This window comes from Salvelinus namaycush, chromosome 5 (genome assembly GCF_016432855.1).
Source record: "Salvelinus namaycush isolate Seneca chromosome 5, SaNama_1.0, whole genome shotgun sequence".
Classification (NCBI taxonomy): Eukaryota; Metazoa; Chordata; class Actinopteri; order Salmoniformes; family Salmonidae; genus Salvelinus; species Salvelinus namaycush.
The window spans coordinates 53,991,095-54,014,666 of record NC_052311.1 but is presented as its reverse complement, the minus strand read 5'-3'; the positions used below and the strand labels follow the sequence as shown (position 1 = coordinate 54,014,666).

At 41.9% G+C, this 23,572-nt stretch overlaps 1 protein-coding gene across 3 annotated transcripts in view; it reads left to right on the top strand.

Moving 5' to 3' along the window:
• The first annotated feature begins 5,490 nt into the window (after window positions 1–5,490).
• The window catches only part of LOC120048491 (protein cordon-bleu-like), a 48,954-nt gene continuing 30,872 nt past the window's right edge, over window positions 5,491–23,572 (top strand). For 2 of the 3 annotated variants that reach the window (XM_038994502.1, XM_038994499.1), the window contains exons 1-6: window positions 5,491–5,629; window positions 6,703–6,909; window positions 10,036–10,246; window positions 13,798–14,026; window positions 15,628–15,716; window positions 16,134–16,211. In XM_038994502.1, the coding sequence (XP_038850430.1) occupies window positions 6,710–6,909; window positions 10,036–10,246; window positions 13,798–14,026; window positions 15,628–15,716; window positions 16,134–16,211 (807 nt within the window). In that variant the 5' untranslated portion in view covers window positions 5,491–5,629; window positions 6,703–6,709. The remainder of the gene's footprint in view (window positions 5,630–6,702; window positions 6,910–10,035; window positions 10,247–13,797; window positions 14,027–15,627; window positions 15,717–16,133; window positions 16,212–23,572) is intronic. The other variant, XM_038994501.1, reaches the window with a different exon arrangement.

Here is a 23,572-nt window from a genome sequence, read left to right as displayed (position 1 = left end):
GAGAGCACAGGCCAGGTTGTTATCATCAGAAAGCCAATGAAGACCTTGCCATCTCAGCAATAAAACAGGGTGGGCTTTAGTCTACCCGTCGAGTGGTTTGTCATTTGAGAGTCGGGGCATATGCTGAATTAGGAAGCTGCATGCTCTTAGCAACTGCAAACAAATGGCTCTGTGGAGCTCAAATGTCCCCTAGATGCATGTGGGTCATTCACTTTTTGCAGGATACATCTATCAGTCATAAATTCCCAGCTGCTACCAAATAGAGAGCAAGTCTCTCTCTCCTAGTGGTGTAAATATAGGTTGCTATGAGAACACATGGCTCCCAGAGAGCATGCTGCCATTGTTGCTCTGTGGAGTGGCTGAGGGTGAGGGTATTCACTGTCTGTCCTCTGCTCAATAGGGGGGAAACTCAAGTGACAACCGACAAGAATAGCATTAGTTCTAACGTGTGGAAGGGTTAAAGAGCTTCTCAAGGTAGTGTTTCCCCTATATTATTTTAGCAGAGGTGGCTCTTAATTGTTGCAACCGCTGCAAAAAATATGATTTTTATATATATATATACACAATGTAGAAAATAGTAAAAATAAACAAAAACCCTTGAATGAGTAGGTGAGTCCAAACTTTTGACTGGTATTGTGTGTGTGTGTATATACATGCATACATACTACCGTTCAAAAGTGTGGGGTCACTTAGAAATTTCCTTGTTTATGAAAGAAAAGCTTCTTTTTTTGTCCATTTTAAAACAACATTGAATTGATCAGAAATACAGTGTAGACATTGTTAATGTTGAAAATGACTATTGTAGCTGGAAACGGCTGATTTTTAATGGAATATCTACATAGTCGTACAGAGGCCCATTATCAGCAACCATCACTCCTGTGTTCCAAAGAGACTTTGTGTTAGCTAATCCAAGTTTATCATTTTAAAAGGCTAATTGATCATTAGAAAACCCTTTTGCAATTATGTTAGTACAGCTGAAAACAGTTGTTCTGATTAATGAAGCAATAAAACTGGCCTTCTTTAGTCTAGTTTAGTATCTGGAGCATCAGCATTTGTGGGTTCGATTACAGGCTCAAAATGGCCAGAAACAAAGAACTTTCTTCTGAAACTTGTCAGTCTATTCTGGATTCTGAGAAATGAAGGCTATTCCGTGCGAGAAATTGCCAAGAAACTGAAGATCTCATACAACGCTATGTACTATTCCCTTCACAGATCAGCGCAAACTGGCTCTAACCAAAATAGAAAGAGGAGTGGGGGCCCCGGTGCACAACTGAGCAAGAGGACAAGTACATTAGAGTGTCTAGTTTAAGAAACAGACGCCTCACAAGTCCGCAACTGGCAGCTTCATTAAATAGTACCCACAAAACACCAGTCTCAACGTCAACAGTGAAGAGGCGACTCCAGGATGCTGGCCTTCTAGGCAGAGTTCCTCTGTCCAGTGTCTGTTCTTTTGCACATCTTAATCTTTTCTTTTTATTGGCCAGTCTGAGATATGGCTTTTTCTTTGCAACTCTGCCTAGAAGGCCAGCATCCCAGAGTCGCCTCTTCACTGTTGACGTTGAGACTGGTGTTTTACGAGTACTATTTTAATGAAGCTGCCAGTTGAGGACTTGTGAGGCGTCTGTTCCTTAATGGACAAAAAATTTGCTTTTATTTCAAAAACAAGGATATTTCTAAGTGACCCCAAACTTTTGAACAGTTGTGTGTGTGTGTGTGTGTGTGTGTGTGTATGTGTTTGTTTATTTAATTTTTTACTTTTTACCCCTTTTTCGTGATATCCAATTGTTCCATTGCTGCAACTCCCATATGGACTCGGGAGAGGCGAAGGTCGAGAGCCATGCGTCCTCCGAAATGCGACCCTGCCAAGCCGCACTGCTCTCTTAACCCAGAAACACAGTACAACTGGCGACCGATGTCAGCGTGCATGCGCCCGGCCCGCCACCGGAGTCGCTAGAGCACAATGGGACAAGGACATCCCGGCAGGCCAAACCCTTCCCTATCCCGGACGACGCTGGGACAATTATGTGCCGCCTCATCGGTCTCGGATCTGTAGTGACTCCTCAAGCACCACGAAGCAGTGCCTTAGACCGCTGCGCCACTCAGGAGGCTTTATATATATATTTCTGCCGAGATGTGCTTTTAAATACATGTAGATAGTCGTTGGCTCAATTACTGGAATTCTATGGGAACACTAGCAGCAATCCACAGTCTCTCATTGATGTGTGCTGACAGTCTCTCTTTCTCTCTCTCTCAGCACTTGGACACCCTCCAAATGAAGGCAGATTTTTTTTTCTTCCTCAGTCCTTAATCAATAGCTAGTCTGTTGTGGTATTGAAAGATCCCAAATGAGATTGCCAAAGATTTCTAAAACCAGATCAAGCTGCTTTAGCAGACAATGAGAACAATGGGTGAACTATATAATTATCCAAATAAGTATTATATTTACTTGTTTGTCCTTTCATATTATTATTTATATTATTAATAAAAACATTTAAATCAAATCTTCAATGTTTATATTTTGAGCAGTTCCTTCATGTTATTGTATGCTAAGAAAAGCACTATAAGATCAGGAAATAGAATATTAAGATTTTCCTTTACCTTACACACAGTACACAAATAGCAGTATGTTCCAATAGGATCCTAGTTCATATGTAGTATATTATGTTGTTACTAATAATATGCAGCTATTTCATGTGCTAATTATGGTCAGTAAAATAAATGTCTGTTGGAGTGAAATGGGTCACTTGTTTTATTACTCCATAGTATGCCTAAATGCAGTGTCTACTTTTTAGAGGATAGTGCTCCCATTGTTTGGGTCTAATCCCATTGTGCTGCATAGAACTGGCCATGACAGGTGTCTCTCACCACAGTCTCTGTGTCCCAAATGGCGCACTATTCACTTTATAGTGCACTACTTTAGATTGACCAGGGCCTATAGGGCTCTACTCAAAAGTGATGCACCATATACAGATTAGGGTGCCATTTGAGATGCAGCTAGTGTTTCCCCTACCTTCAACTTCTAAAATGACAGGTTGTCATTGTGTACGTCTCTCTTCACCAGGTCTAAACTGGCTCCTGCTTCTAATACACTACAGTCCCAAACTCTACTAACATATTCCACTTTTTTAATAAGACTCAGGGAAGGAAGGAATATTTATTTCCATAATTATTTTGTCAGGATAACTTATGAACCTCATACAGTACAATTTCTTATCAGTCTTTCCTTGCAGAGTTAGTCAGTGAGTTGTATCTCCCACTGACTCACTGCTTCCTTTATTGTTGTCCAATACAACAGAGAGCATTATTGATATGAACTTGAGCCCTGTGGCAGAAAGAGCACAGAGGGGTTGACTTATTCTAACTGGATAGTTGCCTAGAGTGGAGCAGAGTCTTATTTGGGCCTTGGAACGTGAACAGTCCCATGCACACAGAGACTAATCTCGTAATCAGTCTAACACAACACCAGGGTAACAAACTGCCAGGTCAGATTATAGAAGTAGTACCTATTCACTGGTTAGCTAGATACCCTACAGCTACTGCGGTTCCTGTGCTGCGGGGCTTGTTGTGATGCTTACACACTCCCACTGGGTCTAAACAGCTAGGTTAGGTTTCTAGCAGTAGTAAGCCACTCCTCTCAACACCTAGCTGGTTGGTTAGTCACTGGATACTCCCTACTGTAGTCCCCTGTGCTGTACTGTGGGGTGATGTTGTTGAACATATCATAGTGTAACCATACTGTAGCTATCTATGACAATCCCTACTGCAATGTAATCCTGCAATGATTACAGCTGTGAGTCTTTGGGGGTAAGTCTCTAAGAGCTTTGCACACCTGGACTGGACAATATTTGCCTGTTATTCTTTAAAACATTATTCAAATGGTTTGTTGATGATTGCTAGATAGCCATTTTCAAGTCTTGCTATAGATTTCCAAGCTGATTTAAGCCAACACTGTAACCGGGGTCACTCAGGAACATATAATGTCGTCTGGGTATGCAACTCCAGTGTAGATTTAGGCTAACCCTTGCCGATGATGAGCATACCCATAATATGATGCAGCCATCACCATGCTTGAAAATATGAAGAGTGATACTCAGTGATGTATTGTATTTGCTCCAAACATTACGCTTTGTATTCAGGACAAAATGTTCATTTCTTTGCCACACTTTGTGTGTTCTTTGTGGTTGAGTCTGTGCTTGAAATTCACTACTCGATTGAGGGACCTTACAGATAATTGTATGTGTGGGGTACAGAGATTGGGTAGTCATTAAAAAATCATCTTAACCACCATTATTGAATATGGATTGAGTCCATGCAACATTTATTATGTGATTTGTTAAGCACATTTGTACTCCTGAACTTATTTAGGCTTGCCATAACAAAGGGGTTGAATACTTAATGACTTAAGACATTTCAGCTTTACATTTTTTTTAAATGAATTGTTCTACAATCAAAATTGCACTTTGACATTATGGGGTATTGTGTGTGTGTGTAAACACAAGATCTCAATTTAATCCATTTTAAATTCGGGCTATGACACCAAACATTGTGGAAAAAGTAAAGGGGTGTGAATACTTTCTGAAGGCACTGTATTTACTAAGTCATTGCCACTACTTCAAAAAACATTTTTAACCTTTATTTTATTAGTATTTGTTTTATTTTGCCGAGGCGCTTTGGGCACACTGGTTGAATCAACGTTGTTTCCACATAATTTAAATGAAATGAAATGAATAGACACTGAATTGACATCTGTACCCAGTTAGGGTTAATATAGAATTGTCTGGTGATGTCACTGAGCTCAAGAGAGAAAATGAAACTGTCCTTGATTTACAGATGAGTTTCAAAGGAAGAGAATATAATTTAATTTTCATGTATTTTGGAGTACAGTGTCCTTTAAAAAAGTCACCAGAAGTGACCTTCTCAGTCGTTCAACAAAATCTTGTATGTGTTTCCATTGGATTGTGTGTTCAATTAAAAAATATCTCGGGTTGATTCCTTTCACAACTGGCCAATGAAGTGGAGAGAGCGGACTGAGTGGTTCTGTGAAAGGTCCATTTGTAACCCAGTCACTGAGGAAACTGCACTTACTGCCCAGCTCAGTAACTGAGTTTTCTTCTCTCTTTAGGAGATTCTCTAATCGCCCAAAAGCGCGTGTGTGTGCGCGTGTGTGTGTGTGCGTTGGCTGACTCTGGAGACAAGGGCATGCTAAGATCTCAGTCTCGAGTGGAGGTGTACGAGTTGTTATCCCAATATCAAACACACAGTTACACAGGTGCAGTCTCCCTAACCCATTCATAGTGGTATACTGCAGTACACTGGTTTTGATCATGAAGTTCCTTTCATTTAATCGCCCTCTCTGTAGTGTTTTGAACAATTGTGGTTCAATGGTTCAATTACTCTGTGGATGGATGCCGGACTTAGTTATTAATAATTAACTTAGGTGAGGTTAGAGTCCAAGCATGGTAGTTTGTTGAATGTTCACATGCATGCCTACTCTCCACCTTCACAGAACAAGTTGTCTTCAAGGCTCCTAGAAGAGACCTTTTCCCTGTAGCCCCAGTCCTTGGGAAGGATTTATAAACATGGACTGATATATAGAACACTTAATCAAAAGCCCAAGGACTGACTTGACGTGAGTGGTGCAGATTTCTCATACTGTTGTTTGCTCAGTAGGGAGAAAGTGTGTAGCTTTTGAACATACCTAGAAGCGAAAAAGCATTAATCATTGAAAACTGTATATTATAGTCGAGATAATGGTGTGTGCTGAGACAAAGCTACAATTTGTTCCTGACACGTGTCAAATACGTACAGAGTCAGGTGTAGTGAAAGTTAAGACCACTAATGATTTAGATAATCTTCTTTCAAAGTCCTGCCATCAGTGCAGTTAGCGCCATGTATTTTGGTGCAGTGTAGAGCTGCCGCCTGGGCTCAAAAAAAGAGTTGAACATTTATTTTATGCCTATTTATTCATTTATATATTGAAGCATTATACAGTATAATGACAGACATGAGTTTGGATGAATTGCAATGCATGCTGGTTATCTTTATCCTTGTGTGTTTAGATGGTTACATCATCTCTATACTGTATAAAATAATTGTTTTATTTATTTATTTGCACACAAGAAACTACAAAACAATGTGATAAAGGTTTAAAAGGCAAACGAAAAGAGCATGTGCAGGAGGGGTTAAAAACCCAGAGAGACTTGTAGAGCACCTCCCCTTTTCTTATTTATAAAACAAGATAACTGCATTAAGTTTTTATAATAATGAACAAATCATGATAAGGAAAGTCCTTGGTGTCAGATTTGAATGGAACATCACATCAACACAGACCATTGTGACCCTGACAACCAATAAACAACCTTTGCATATCTGGAGACAGACTTGCTTATGTAATCTTGCTGAAAGACAGAAAGTCATTGCCATTCAAGTTGCCTCTGTTATGTTTATTGTCACCTATCCCAGTGCAAAACAGCAAAGTTGTGCAAAGTCTTGTCTATTCTATTTCCCTTTGAATCACCATGACGACCGGACTGCCTTTTCTGGCAGAAAACAACATAATTAATTTCTCTAGGTTGCCACATTCAGGCCAATCTGCAAATGACAATTTCGCTCTAAAATATCTGATTATAAAACTTAACTTAACCCAAAACTTAGCCATATGCCTATCCCTAACCTTATGCCTAACCTCTGTCCATCCCTCAGGAAGAGGATGAAGTCCCGAGCCCCCCCTCCGCCCCTGGCCCCCGAGCCCGCCCCCAGGAGAATCTTCCGTAACGCAGTGCCTGACGGGGGAGGCTCAGCGCAGGGCAGTATGGGAAGCATGGTGATGGAGAACATGATGAGGACCAGCGTAGACCTCCACATCACTCTGCCTCAAGGCTACCAGACCAGCAGCACAGTGGACGGCAGGTGAGAGGCAACACCACACACTCGTCACATATGCACACGTACACATTACCCTTTCGACCCTCAATTCACAGACTCTGTTATGTATGTGGATGTGGCCTTGTTTGGTATCTGATCGGAGAGGCCTTTTCAAGGTTCCCTCAGTGGCCCAGAATCAGTGTGTGTGTGTGTGTGTGTGTGTGTGTGTGTGTGTGTGTGTGTGTGTGTGTGTGTGTGTGTGTGTGTGTGTGTGTGTGTGTGTGTGTGTGTGTGTGTGTGTGTGTGTGTGTGTGTGTGTGTGTGTGTGTGTGTGTGTGTGTGTGTGTGTGCACGTTGTGAGAAGCTGACCTGCCAGAGCCTCTCTGGACTTAATGAGGGTCTCTCTCTCTTTCTGCTAGAGCAGTGAATGAATCAGACTAGGCCATCCAGGACTCCAGCCCTCATGCAGAAAACAAGACGAGGGCCTCTGTTAATGCTGTTAATGAGTGGCATGTGAGAGTTTCTAAACAGTATTTTTTGTGAACCAATATAGGACTGTGATCCCAGGTCTGTCTGTGAAGTCTTGCCAACTGCTCTGGACAGAGAAAACTGATCTGGGATCAGGCTCGTACAGTGGTCGTCATCTCTCTCACTTGGGGCCGTCTTTTCCATTGCCTTTTACTCTAAGTGATGCTCTTTGCCAAGTCATTTGGCTAACACTTCATTTGGATCGTCCATCTTTAGACTATCAGTAACATTTCAACTAGCTATCTAATACAAAACAAAATTCTAGTTCGAACAGAAAGCTTATTATTTTCAAATTTGGTGTACAAATTTGTTTACGTCACTTAGTGAGCATTTCTCCTTTGCAAAGATAATCCATCCACATGTCAGGTGTGGCATATGAAGTAGCTGATGCTGGGGACAATGAAAGGCCACTCTAAAATGTGAGTGGCCTTTCATTTATCACACAACACAATGCCATAGATGTCTCCAAGTTTTGAGGGAGCGTGTAATTGGCATACTGACTGCAGGAATGTCCACTAGAGCTGTTGCCAGAGAATTTAATGTTAATTTCTCGACCATAAGGCACCTCCAATGTCGTGTTAAAGAATTTGACAGTTCAACTTACCGGCCTCAAAACCGCAGACCACATGTAACCAGGCCAGTCCAGGACCTCCACATCTGGCTTCTTCGGGATGGTCTTGAGACCACCTGCGGGATGATCTTGAAGCCTATTGTCATGCCATTCATCCGTCGCCATCACCACATGTTTCAGCACGATACTGCACGGCCCCATATCGCAAGGATCTGTACACAATTCCTGGAAGCTGAAAATGTCCCAGTTCTTCCATGGCCTGCATACTCACCAGACATGTCACCCATTGAGCATGTTTGGGATGCTCTGGATCGACTTGAATGACAGCGTTCCCGCCAATATCCAGCAACTTCGCACAGCCGTTGAAGAGGAGTGGGACAACATTCCACAGGTCACAATCAACAGCCTGATCAACTCTATGCGAAGGAAATGTGTCGCGTTGCGTGAGGCAAATGGTGGTCATACCAAATCCTGACTGGTTTTCTGATCCACATCCATTTCTTTATATGAACTGTAACTCAGTAAAATCTTTTAAATTGTTGCATTTATATTTTTGTTCAATATAGATTCACACATTACTGAGCACAAATCACATCTCACATCTCTAGCCCTAACCTTAAACCTTATCTTAACCTTAAACTTTACCCGTATTCTAAACCTAACCGTAACCTTAGCATACAGTTGCTTATCAACAGATAAGTTTGTTGATAGTACGACCATCTGTAGAGCATTTACAGATGAAAAATCTGGACAATCCAAATTTAGTGTGTCTGACTGTCATTTGATTTATGGGAAATCTGTTTTGCTGTCTCAGTGCATGATAAAGCCCAAGGGAGTTTCATCCAGGTGTCATAAATGTCTTGTAATCACCTGGTTCATGTGTGCAGGAAGCAGTCAGACAACACCCTCTCCATTATGGTGTGTAAGGGTTTTGTCACACTTGTCACACGGTTTTCATTATGATAGTTAATACAGATCAATGTGTTGTGTTTCCAGTGTCTTGTCAAAGCCTCATTTGCTAGCTAGATATGGTATTCTAAGAAGAAAGTTGTAGTATAAATTAATACATTGTTATTTTCGAATGAACCATAACTCTCCATCCTACAGCTAATGTGTAATGCATTATGATGCAGTTGTAAGACTTGTGATGAGCGAACTTTGCTCTGGTCATTACGAGTTGGTTGTTCAGAGCAGCCCTTAAGCAGTTTTGTCATATGAGCTGTCTTCTCCCAGCAGGCAGTAGAAAGCATCCTTGAGTTTCTCTCTGTCCTGGGTTGACAGTTACCCTTTGACACCTCGTCAGTTGACGTTCTGTATTCCATGACATGGGACTTCATATGGCGCTCAAAAACAGAACAATGTATCAGGATTTATTAAGACATTCTACATTCTTAAGTGAAGGATTTAGGACACTGGCCAGTCGGGCTAGTAGACTACAATTTTTACTAGCCCAGGTTACATTATTCTAGCCAAATCTGTGCCATTTGATATTTGAAATACAAAATGCCAGTCACCTGACGGGCTAGTTTGGCACATTTTCTACCAGCCCTATTTGCAAAGTACTAGCCTCAGGCTAGCGTAATTTCCATCCCTGCATACATATATTATAAGTAGACCAGATGGGTAATTTATTGTCAATTGACTAAGGCTAGATTTCCTATCTGTAATTCATTTCACTTTCTACTTCATTTAACACGTCACTGAGTTCAGATCATTAAATCAGCCTTTTATGTACCAATTTGCAGGCTTATCTAATGCTGTAAGCCGAGCGGCATGAGTGTAATTACAGGTATTCCTATTGGAGCTAAAGGAGGTAACCCTATCTGTTAGTCAGGTCACATCCCAAACGACACCCTATTCCCTATATAGTGCACTACGTTTGACCAGAGCCCATAGCGGTCTTGTCAAAAGTAGTGGTTCTTGGTCAAAGAAGTGCGGTAACTAGAGAATAGGGACTTACCTTGGACTATTCTGTCCCGCTCTACTCTGACGAGCCTGTGACTCTACTTCTACCTGGCGTCCTGTCTGTGACTCAGCCTGGCTTCCTGTGCTGCTTTCGCCTCTCTGTGCAGCAAGGCGCTCATGGACCTGTTGGTGGATCTGTGCAGCCGGTACCACCTGAACCCAGCCTATCACACCCTGGAGCTGCTGTCCAGCGAGGGCCTGTCAGTAGCCTTCAAGCCCAACAGCCTGCTGGGGTCCCTGGATGTTGTTGCCATAAGCATCAGGGAGAAAGTGTTGCAGAACAAAGTGGTGCGGAAACCTCCGCCTAAAGTGCCAGAGGTGAGTACCTGCTGATACTGACCCTGTTATAGAGATCTCTGTGTGTGTTTGTTTGATACTGTTCTACTGATTGAGGATATGTAGCTGCAATGTGACTGTTAATAAGCAATTAGCTGTGTTTATTGTAACTTGAGGATTCATAGTTATCCTCTGTTTAGCCTTCCATGAATGCACATGTATGTAGCACTTCATGAAGTTATTGGAAATGAGTTTGTTCTGGTCTGGGCCTTTTGCTGTTGTTGTAGTGCACGGGTGGGTATCGTTGACTGTTTTTGGGATACAATGAATAAGATGTTTTCAGCATTCATTGAACCTAACCGTTGACACCTAAGAAATGTGATGTATGATTCTCTATGTAACCGTGCGATCGCCCTTTACCTTTTGACACTAAATCGTTGCAGCAGGAAAGGCCACAAAAACCAAAAAGGACTCATGCTAAGGTAGGCAGCAGGTGTTGTAGAGCCAGTCTCTAAACCAGTGGGATTATTACCGGCTCTCGGTGGCTGATTGAGTGTCTTCTCTCTCTGTCTCCAGTGTCTCCTAGTCTCCTCCTACTTACCTAGCATGTGAATTTTTCATGAGTGCCTTACCTTTAGTTACCATGCATTATTTCTACTCTACTCTCAGGCCTGCCTGGCCCTGGGGGCCCTGCTCCCCCTATCTCCCTTTGACCTCCCTTTGGCTGATGGCCATAGTCTGACACCATTTCACTCTGAGTCATCGACATTGTGGGTAACATTTTACTTAAAGCCAACCGGTATAATGAATTATGATGTGGTTGTAATGCATTTTATGACTTGTAATAAGCATGTACAGTATAAACCCTTTTTTTTTTATAAGTTGCATCAGTAAATATTAGCAAAGAGCCACACACAAAAACGGTTGTGATTGTTACACACCCTTGACTGGTAAGTGGTTGACATGATGTTTTCAGAAGGAAAGTCTGTACATTGTGTACTGGTGTGTGACCGTCATGGCCTCCATGATAACAGTATCTTTTGGTGTTTGTCCCAAATGGCACCCTACTTTCTATATAGTGCACTACTTTTGACCAGATCCCTATGGGACCTTGTTAAAAGTAATGCACTATATAGGGAATAGTGTGCCATTTGGAATTCAACCTGTGTTCTTCATAACAACCACCTCAACCCTCTTAGTGCTGCTGGCACTGTTGTTGTGATCCCTCTCTATAGGTACACCAAACACCCTGGGACTGACCAGGCAGTGGCTGCCCACACACAGGCCCTCTCTGTCAGGCCTCGACTTGGCTCCGAGCCTCAGTTACCTTAGAGTGATAGTCTCACCCCCTCCTCCCCTAGGCCTGTCAACAAATGTCTACGTTCTAAGGGAAAAGCTGAAAGTAAAGCATAACTTCTTTTTAAGTGAGGTGGAGTGAAGTTTTTAGTTAACCTTTCTCGCCCCGGGGTTCCGCTAGCGGAACACCCACAACATTCCGCTGCCTTCGCAGAGCACAAAATTCCATTTTTTTTTTTTTTGAAATATTTAACTTCCACACATTAACAAGTCCAATACAGCAAATGAAAGATAAACATCTTGTGAATCCAGCCAACATGTCTGATTTTTTAAAAATGTTTTACAGCGAAAACACAATATATATTTATGTTAGCTCACCACAATAGCCAAACACACAACGCTATTTATCCACCGCATAGGTAGCTTTCAAAAAACCGACAAAATATAGAAATAATTAGTCACTAACCAAGAAACAACTTCATCAGATGACAGTCTTATAACATGTTACACAATACATTTATGTTTTGTTCGAAAAATGTGCATATTTGAGGTATAAATCATAGTTTTACATTGCAGCTACAATCACAAATAGCACCGAAGCAGCCAGACTAATTACAGAGAGCAACGTGAAATACCTAAATACTCATCATAAAACATTTATGAAAAATACATGGTGTACAGCAAATGAAAGATAAACATCTTGTGAATCCAGCCAATATTTCAGATTTTTTAAGTGTTTTACAGCGAAAACACAATATAGCATTATATTAGCTTACCACAATAGCCAAACACACAACCGCATTTATCAGCAGCCAAAAGGTAGCGATCGCAAAAAAACAGCAAAATATATAAAATTAATCACTAACCTTGACCAACTTCATCAGATGACAGTCCTATAACATCAGGTTATACAATACACTTATGTTTTGTTCAAAAATGTGCATATTTTGAGCTGAAAACCGTGGTTATACATTGTGAAAATGTAGCAACTTTTTCCCAGAATCTCCGGATATATTTCTGACACTCACCTAATCTGACCAAATAACTCATCATAAACTTTACTAAAAAATACATGTTGGACAGCAAATGAAAGATACACTAGTTCTTAATGCAATCGCCGTGTTAGAATTTTAAAAATAACTTTACCATAACAAACAGCTTACGTTATAGCGAGACAGCGCCCGCAATAAGGGTGGAAAATAGGACTAAACATTTTCCACAGAAATACGAAATAACATCATAAATGGTTCCTACTTTTGCTGAGCTTCCATCAGAATCTTGTACAAGGAGTCCTTGGTCCAGAATAATTGTTGTTTGGTTTTAGAATGTCCTCTTCTCCTGTCGAATTAGCAACCATAGCTAGCCATGTGGCACAAACGTGCCCAACTTCACCTGACGCAAAGAAAAGAAAATTCCAAAACTCGCAATAAACGTTCAATAAACTGATACAACTCGGTTGAAAAAAACTACTTTATGATGTTTTTATCACATCTATCAAATAAAATCAGAGCCGGAGATATCTACCGGGTATACCGAAAGCTTTTCAGAAGGCAATCTGGGGTTCCTTCTCGCGCCTTCGAAGACAATGTAATTTCCAGACACGTCATTCCAAAAGCTCTTGTTCGACCTCAGATCAAGCTAGACACCCCATTCCACCTCCCACTGCCTGTTGACATCTAGTGGAAGGCGTATGAAGTGCATGTATATCCATAGATTTCAGGCAAATTAATAGGAAGGCCCTGGAACAGAGCCTCGATTTCAGATTTTCCACTTCCTGTCAGGAAGTTTGCTGCAAAATGAGTTCTGTTTTACTCACAGATATAATTCAAACGGTTTTAGAAACTTGAGTGTTTTCTATCCAATAGTAATAATAATATGCATATTGTACGATCTAGAATAGAGTACGAGGCCGTTTAAATTGGGCACATTTTTTCCCCAAAGTGAAAATAGCGCCCCCTACACACTAACAGGTTTTAATCATGGTTTATCCTACGATTCTGACACTTTTTGTCTCTCTCTCAATATTTTCCACCCTAGTTTTTCCCATTGGATGTGTACTGCTGAGATCTTTACTTTCAAGTCCCATTTAATTACTGAATTTAGACATGGGTTCAAATTGAACGTTTTATTTAAAATACTTTGAGCGTTTGATTGAGCCCGCCTGAAGTGCCAGATCGGCATGATTGCAGACAAGCTCAAGGTCAAACAAATACTGTTTGAACCTAGGAGGTTCTCTAATACTCTTTAATACTGTGTCCATCCATTGGCACTAAAGTCACTCTGTCTTCCCTGTAAAGAAAACGGTGCGTCTGGTGGTGAACTACCACAGGAGCCAGAAGGCGGTGTTGAGGGTGAGTCCCCTGGTGCCCCTGGAGAGCCTGGTCCCAGCCATCTGTGAGAAGTGTGACTTTGACCCGTCCCATGTTCTGCTGCTGAAGGACAATGTCAGCAACCACGAGCTGGAGCTGGACAAGTGTCTGAGCGAGCTAGGCATCAGAGAGCTCTACGTACTGGACCAGACTCTTGGTAAATAAACCACCTTATACCCCCATCTCCCTCCACTTCTTCCTATAGAATGGTGACACATTTCTTGCCAATTCCTATGGTCATCCTACGGTACGACAATGATTAAAAGAGTTGACAAGACGGCACAAACAGATCTGGGACCAGGCTATTCCATGTCCTCACATGATATCTACAGCGTTGACCTGGTCCCAGATCAAATCAAGTTTGAAATGTTAAGGAGTTGACATTGTAGCAGAAACAGATCTGAGATCAGGCTAACTGTACCAACCTATCTCTGTTAACAAACTATTACTGTTCCTCTTATTCTTCTCAACCTGTTTTAATCGTATATTTAATTTGAGCTCTCTTCGTTGTTTTCTGTCACGCTTTTACTATATCTATAATACTATATCTATAATATCTATAATATATCTATAATACTATATCTGTAATCAGCACTCACACGTGAGATTGTTTTGAATCAAAGTAACATGCATTACTTTCTTACTGCAGCTAGCTACATCTGTGCCTGTAATGTTTACATGGGGTGTAATTCAGTCTGGGCTAGTTCATCTTATCAGGGTGGCGCTGCAGAATATATATAAGTGAGCTTGTGTTTACATATTTGGTTAAATGAGCTTCGATAAGCACATGCCTTCCAGTGTGTGTACTCTGCCCCCTATGACTCTGCCCTTACAGAGGAAATATAGACGGTTAGTCATTAGAACACTACCTACAAAGTGTAGTGAGATGTACTGATGCTTGAGTTAAACTAGAGGCAGTTGTCAAATACCATAGTCAGTGTTGTTGGTAGTTTCACTGTTTCCCCCTTTTCTGTAGGCAGGGGTGGGAGGGGTGGGGGATTGCATAGCCAATGACATGGGAAATGATGTATAGTTTTGATAAAGAGAGAATGTTGTGTATAGTTTTGATAAAGAGAGAATCTTGTGTAGTTAAGGATAGTCTGCATTGCAACAAGGGCCCTTAATGTTGTTGAAATCCTGTGATTGTTTCCAGTTCGTCAACCTAAAATGTCTTCTGCACCTGCTCTAATTTACTCAGGTATTACTGTCTGAATGCTGCTTATTGTTCCCATCCACAATGCTGTAGTGACATTACCTGTAGCTTAACAGTCACTTGTACAGTCACATTAACCCCACTTTGCCGTTCCTTTTCTCCTCGTGGGACAATCTCGCTTGTTTCGTTTGCTTGTTTTACATATCTTAGATCAAATATAAGATACAGTCAATATTATTTCCCTTTCCTTCTGGCTTACAGTGTGTTATGACTGTTTGCTAGATTTATTTTCAGAGGTTGAAGAATAGATGCACTGTCATATTGGAAAAGTTTAGTTGTAGTGCCATCTACTGTTGAAACTGCCTGATTGTAGATAGAGGCTTGAGAGTGTGTGTTTATGGAGAATACTTTTTGTTGTATGCATGGGTTAAACTTTTAATAAGTGACATGACTTGCATAATGTAGTATAGTTCTAGCTGTGGTTTATTTCATCCCATTGGTTAATGAATGAACTGCATGAATGAAAATCTTTATTTTTAGCTCAGTGAGCCAAACCTTTAATTTCGGAGTGAACTGAAACCTATTGTCTGTCCATTCATTGTTAGAATACTTCCGTTCCAACACCTCAAGTGTCGGTGGGGCCGAGAACAAAGGTCTGCTCGGATTCTTTAAGTTCAACAGAAGGAAATCAAAGGTAAGACGGCACAGTTCACTTGTGTTCCAACAGAGTGACATTTATCCCATTGGCTTGGCTAACTTAACACCATAATACCATCTAGAACATAGAGTGTGTGTCTGCAGATCAAGCTGACTTTAAACTGTTGACTTACTATTAATGTATGTTGAAATGCAGGAAAAATAAGCATATTTTTTTCTGTGTCTTAAATCTTCTACTTAAATAGCTACTGTTATTCTTGAGCTCAACATATGATGGCTTTCCATAAAAATAATTAGTCTTATAGATTTGACTGTCCCCGTGGAAAGGGCTTTTTAACCCTAGCGCTGTACGAGTACTGCTATCATCTTTCAAATAACTGCAATAACTGCATGTCATGCTTGTATTGTAGTTGCATTCTGATGTATTGCATGTTAGATGTACATTCCATTTCAGACTGAAGAACAGTCGCCTACTATGGACATGGATGGTCTTGATAATAATATTACTCAAAATACTGAAAAACACTACAATGTAAGTACTACTAACCTTCCTGAAATGTCTGGGTGTGGTACTTGACATCTTGCATTATACACTGCTCAAAAAAATAAAGGGAACACTTAAACAACACAATGTAACTCCAAGTCAATCACACTTCTGTGAAATCAAACTGTCCACTTAGGAAGCAACACTGATTGACAATAAATTTCACATGCTGTTGTGCAAATGGAATAGACAAAAGGTGGAAATTATAGGCAATTAGCAAGACACCCCCAAAAAAGGAGTGATTCTGCAGGTGGTGACCACAGACCACTTCTCAGTTCCTATGCTTCCTGGCTGATGTTTTGGTCACTTTTGAATGCTGGCGGTGCTCTCACTCTAGTGGTAGCATGAGACGGAGTCTACAACCCACACAAGTGGCTTAGGTAGTGCAGTTCATCCAGGATGGCACATCAATGCGAGCTGTGGCAAAAAGGTTTGCTGTGTCTGTCAGCGTAGTGTCCAGAGCATGGAGGCGCTACCAGGAGACAGGCCAGTACATCAGGAGACGTGGAGGAGGCCGTAGGAGGGCAACAACCCAGCAGCAGGACCGCTACCTCCGCCTTTGTACAAGGAGGTGCACTGCCAGAGCCCTGCAAAATGACCTCCAGCAGGCCACAAATGTGCATGTGTCAGCATATGGTCTCACAAGGGGTCTGAGGATCTCATCTCGGTACCTAATGGCAGTCAGGCTACCTCTGGCGAGCACATGGAGGGCTGTGCGGCCCCACAAAGAAATGCCACCCCACACCATGACTGACCCATCGCCAAACCGGTCATGCTGGAGGATGTTGCAGGCAGCAGAACATTCTCCACGGCGTCTCCAGACTCTGTCACGTCTGTCACATGTGCTCATGTGCTCAGTGTGAACCTGCTTTCATCTGTGAAGAGCACAGGGCGCCAGTGGCGAATTTGCCAATCTTGGTGTTCTCTGGCAAATGCCAAACGTCCTGCACGGTGTTGGGCTGTAAGCACAACCCCCACCTGTGGACGTCGGGCCCTCATACCACCCTCATGGAGTCTGTTTCTGACCGTTTGAGCAGACACATGCACATTTGTGGCCTGCTGGAGGTCATTTTGCAGGGCTCTGGCAGTGCACCTCCTTGTACAAAGGCGGAGGTAGCGGTCCTGCTGCTGGGTTGTTGCCCTCCTACGGCCTCCTCCACGTCTCCTGATGTACTGGCCTGTCTCCTGGTAGCGCCTCCATGCTCTGGACACTACGCTGACAGACACAGCAAACCTTTTTGCCACAGCTCGCATTGATGTGCCATCCTGGATGAACTGCACTACCTGAGCCACTTGTGTGGGTTGTAGACTCCGTCTCATGCTACCACTAGAGTGAGAGCACCGCCAGCATTCAAAAGTGACCAAAACATCAGCCAGGAAGCATAGGAACTGAGAAGTGGTCTGTGGTCACCACCTGCAGAATCACTCCTTTTTTGGGGGTGTCTTGCTAATTGCCTATAATTTCCACCTTTTGTCTATTCCATTTGCACAACAGCATGTGAAATTTATTGTCAATCAGTGTTGCTTCCTAAGTGGACAGTTTGATTTCACAGAAGTGTGATTGACTTGGAGTTACATTGTGTTGTTTAAGTGTTCCCTTTATTTTTTTGAGCAGTGTATTTTCTTTCAATACTCAAATCTCATTCAATAAGTGCAATCTCATTAATTTAGCAGAAAGATCAATTATGCTCTTGAGTACTATTCTATTGTAGATTTTCCAAAACCCACCACCTTGTAACAGATAGCGTTTTATGCCCCCCAAAAATTAGAGCACATGAGCTCAACTTTGGTTTTCTTTTTAGTAGCGTTGCAAAATTCCCATAACATTCCCAGTTTTTCCAGAAATCTTGGTTGTACAATTCAAAGAATCAGGAGGGAATAAGCAGGAAATCCAGAACTCTCCAACAAGGATTTATGAAAAACCTAGGAATTTTGGGAAAGCTACAGTGGGGCAAAAAAGTATTTAGTCAGCCACCAATTGTGCAAGTTCTCCCACTTAAAAAGATGAGAGAGGCCTGTAATTTTCATCACAGGTACACTTCAACTATGACAGACAAAATGAGAAAAAATAATCCAGAAAATCACATTGTAGGATTTTTAATGAATTTATTTTCAAATTATGGTGGAAAATAAGTATTTGGTCACCTACAAACAAGCAAGATTTCTGGCTCTCACAGACCTGTAACTTCTTCTTTAAGAGGCTCCTCTGTCCTCCACTCGTTACCTGTATTAACGGCACCTGTTTGAACTTGTTATCAGTATAAAAGACACCTGTCCACAACCTCAAACAGTCACACTCCAAACTCCACTATGGCCAAGACCAAAGAGCTGTCAAAGGACACCAGAAACAAAATTGTAGACCTGCACCAGGCTGGGAAGACTGAATCTGCAATAGGTAAGCAGCTTGGTTTGAAGAAATCAACTGTGGGAGCAATTATTAGGAAATGGAAGACATAAAAGACCACTGATAATCTCCCTCGATCTGGGGCTCCACGCAAGATCTCACCCCGTGGGGTCAAAATGATCAAAAGAACGGTGAGCAAAAATCCCAGAACCACACGGGGGGACCTAGTGAATGACCTGCAGAGAGCTGGGACCAAAGTAACAAAGCCTACCATCAGTAACACACCACGCCGCCAGGGACTCAAATCCTGCAGTGCCAGACGTGTCCCCCTGCTTAAGCCAGTACATGTCCAGGCCCATCTGAAGTTTGCTAGAGAGCATTTGGATGATCCAGAAGAAGATTGGGAGAATGTCATATGGTCAGATGAAACCAAAATATAACTTTTTGGTAAAAACTCAACTCGTCGTGTTTGGAGGACAAAGAATGCTGAGTTGCATCCAAAGAACACCATACCTACTGTGAAGCATGGGGGTGGAAACATCATGCTTTGGGGCTGTTTTTCTGCAAAGGGACCAGGACGACTGATCCGTGTAAAGGAAAGAATGAATGGGGCCATGTATCGTGAGATTTTGAGTGAAAACCTCCTTCCATCAGCAAGGGCATTGAAGATGAAACGTGGCTGGGTCTTTCAGCATGACAATGATCCCAAACACACCGCCCGGGCAACGAAGGAGTGGCATTTCAAGGTCCTGGAGTGGCCTAGCCAGTCTCCAGATCTCAACCCCATAGAAAATCTTTGGAGGGAGTTGAAAGTCCGTGTTGCCCAGCAACAGCCCCAAAACATCACTGCTCTAGAGGAGATCTGCATGGAGGAATGGGCCAAAATACCAGCAACAGTGTGTGAAAACCTTGTGAAGACTTACAGAAAACGTTTGACCTCTGTCATTGCCAACAAAGGGTATATAACAAAGTATTGAAAAACTTTTGTTATTGACCAAATACTTATTTTCCACCATACTTTGCAAATAAATTCATTACAAATCCTACAATGTGATTCTCTGGATTATTTTTTCTCATTTTGTCTGTCATAGTTGAAGTGTACCTATGATGAAAATTACAGGCCTCTCTCATCTTTTTAAGTGGGAGAACTTGCACAATTGGTGGCTGACTAAATACTTTTTTGCCCCACTGTACCATTATTTTGCAACCCTACTTTTCTGCCTGTGTGCCTCCTCTCGATATAGCTGATTGTCTGTTGTTCTGCTCATGTACCACTAGAGGGCAGACTTGACAAGCTGATCCCACGTCTTCTGATTCCCCTCAGTCAATTACAGTATGTTGACGGATTTAAAGTTTCTGTAGCAAGTCAACCTGAAGTAAATTAAAGCCTTGAATTATTTCTTATTATTTGATCAGCTTTACTCAGTGACATGTATAATGTATTTAATAGTAAGTTTATAAAACAATAGTAGTTATAGCAGTAGGGCCGGTTTCCTGGAAATATTTTCTACTCCATCGTGGAGTTCTTTGAATGTGGTGTGCATATGTGCTAAAACATTATTATTATATTAGAGCAAACATTGAACAGGCTACCTGTTTGGAAGGTAATTTAATCAGTTTTACACAATTACAGAGGAATCTATTACCGGCATCCATCTGGGATACACCTCAAATCAATATGGGTGTTTTATTGGATTTCCCATAAGAACTTGGTGGATCTCTCTTGCTCATTTGAGTCAAGCCCCAGGGGGTGCGCGCACACACACGCACACACACCCTGTAATCTCAGCGATTATGTTACATCATCATACTATACCTGGCTACATTTACTCTGATATCTGGATACCATTAATGGCCAAACAAATGGGAAGATATGTTGAGGACTGTTCATAACACAGACTGGAGTAGAACAGTACATTGGACAAACTGATGGACCGTAATGTTGACGACTGTGTACATAGTGTATGATCTAAAGGAATGAAAACGATATTGCTTTGCTTATGAGACACCGTTCTAGAGATGCTAAGGCATGCCAGAAATGATCCTGTCTGTTTTCCCAGAGTTTTTTTTTTTATTGTACAGAATGAAACTATTTCAGATCACATTTTGTCCTTGGAGAGGACAATAAGGGTGTATTGCTGCCTCTAAATCATCATAGATGGCCATGTTCGGTTCTATCTGTCTCTAGTCTTGGCAGTGAGCACTCCGCTTAAAATGCATTTCCACCTTGAATATGCATGAGTGATAGGCATTGTGGTTAGCTCTCAGATTTCCTCCAGCATGGAATTACAGATGTTCAGGTGAACTTTTCCCAAACTTTAATAACAAAGAAAGACTCAATAGGTTTTTTGGCTCTGGTCTGTAACTGATTTAAGATTACATAACGTATGCTACGAATTCATGGCAATTCCCTGCATGGAACCTTCCGTTCCAGTACAACAACAGCACGGATCCCAATTGAAAGTTACCATAGTCTCTCCCTAAATTTGGAACGTGTATTTTTTATTGGTCTTTCATAATTGAACATGCAGTGGATGTACTGAGGGACTCTCAGAGAGCCGGGATATTAACCGTTTAGCCACACTCCTCCCTCAAATACACAGGCATTGAGCATGTTGCTCTACCAAGGAGAGGAGGTAACATCGAGATCCTACTACTACAAAGGGAGGCTTACTGGATATCCTATCTAAAAACATTGATCCCTAGTGGTCTGAAAATTGACTTTGATCTCAGACCTTTCTTATGAACAATTCTTATAAATGGATATATTCTTCCTACAGCTTATCAGCGTACACCTAATATGTTCCCCCTGTTGACGATGCATATTATGCATTAAGGTTGAACCAAAAAATGACATGTAACAAATACAAATGAAATAGGAAACAATTAAATATGTGAAATTGAATTAAACAATAATGTATGTTGATGCTAACATTATGTGCAATATTCAATTATGTTGGCATATGATAACAATAGCCTAATATATTTAATATGCCATAAACATATTTTTTTTTTTTAACAGTTTCACTCAATTCATTCTAATTAACTTATTCATTATGACACACCTCTCACTATTGTCATTGGTTGCACTACTTGCACTGTTTGTCAACATAACCTGGTTCAAGTATTTACCCTGAAACGTTGGTGATTTACCCAGTAAATTACTGGGAGTTTATATATGGAGTGTGCGACTCTCTTTATTTTTATAGTTTATTCGCCGTTAGTCAGCACCTCCACACAAAATATTTTTTCTGGGTGTGCGCCAGCTCATATTTTTTATTGGTCTTTCATAATTGAACATGCCGTGGATGTACTGAGGGACTCTCAGTGAGCTGGAATATTAACAATTTAGCCACACTCACTTTCATTTGAGAAGGTCGTCATGAACACATTAGCGCAGTGTGAAAAGTTCATCAGGGGAGGAGAGGGTTGGCCGCTGGCCAAGAATCACTCCCCAGTCCCTGCTGAAGGCTGTCTGATTTCTAAAAATGCATTTCAGGTTTTATCTCTGCCCTTTCTCTCTTGTGGCATGGGATCAACCAGCAGAAGATTGAGGCTTTGGATTTACTGGAATATTTGCATATATATTCTGTACTGTACATGTAAAAAAGAAACGTCCTCTCACTGTCAACTGCGTTTATTTTCAGCAAACTTAATTAACATGTGTAAATATTTGTATGAACATAAGATTCAACAACTGAGACATAAACTGAACAAGTTCCACAGACATGTGACTAACAGAAATTGAATAATGTGTCCCTGAACAAAGAGGGGGTCAAAATCAAAAGTAACAGTCAGTATCTGGTGTGGCCACCAGCTGCATTAAGTACTGCAGTGCATCTCCTCCTCATGGACTGCACCAGATTTGCCAGTTCTTGCTGTGAGATGTTACCCCACTCTTCCACCAAGGCACCTGCAAGTTCCAGGACATTTCTGGGGTGAATAGCCCTAGCCCTCACCCTCCGATCCAACGGGTCCCAGACGTGCTCAATGGGATTGAGATCCGGGCTCTTCGCTGGCCATGGCAGAACACCGACATTCCTGTCTTGCAGGAAATCACGCACAGAAGAGCAGTATGGCTGGTGGCATTGTCATGCTGGAGGGTCATGTCAGAATGAGCCTGCAGGAAGGGTACCACATGAGGGAGGAGGATGTCTTCCCTGTAACGCACAGCGTTGAGGCCTGCAATGACAACAAGCTCAGTCCGATGATGCTGTGACACACCGCCCCAGACCATGACGGACCCTCCACCTCCAAATCGATCCCGCTCCAGAGTACAGGCCTCGGTGTAACGCTCATTCCTTCGACGATAAATGCAAATCTGACCATCACACCTGGTGAGACAAAACCGCGACTCGTCAGTGAAGAGCACTTTTTGCCAGTCCTGTCTGGTCCAGCGACGGTGGGTTTGTGCCTATAGGCGACGTTATTGCCAGTGATGTCTGGTGAGGACCTGCCTTACAACAGGTCTACAAGCCCTCAGTCCAGCCTCTCTCAGCCTATTGCGGACAGTCTGAGCACTGATGGAGGGATTGTGTGTTCCTGGTGTAACACGGGCAGTTGTTGTTGCCATCCTGTACCTGTCCCGCAGGTGTGATGTACCGATCCTGTGCAGGTGTTGTTACACGTGGTCTGCCACTGAGAGGAGTCTGCCACTGTCCGTCCTGTCTCCCTGTAGCGCTGTCTTAGGCGTGTCACAGTACGTACATTGCAATTGATTGCCTTGGCCACATCTGCAGTCCTCATGCATCCTTGCAGCATGCCTAAGGCACGTTCACGCAGATGAGCAGGGACCATGGGCTTCTTTCTTTTGGTGATTTTCAGAGTCAGTAGAAAAGCCTCTTTAGTGTCCTAAGTTGTCATAAATGTGACCTTAATTGCCTAACGTCTGTAAGCTGTTAGTGTCTTAATGACCGTTCCACAGGTTCATGTTCATTAATTGTTTATGGTTCATGGGAAACAGTGTTTAAACCCTTTACAATGAAGATCTGTGAAGTTATTTGGA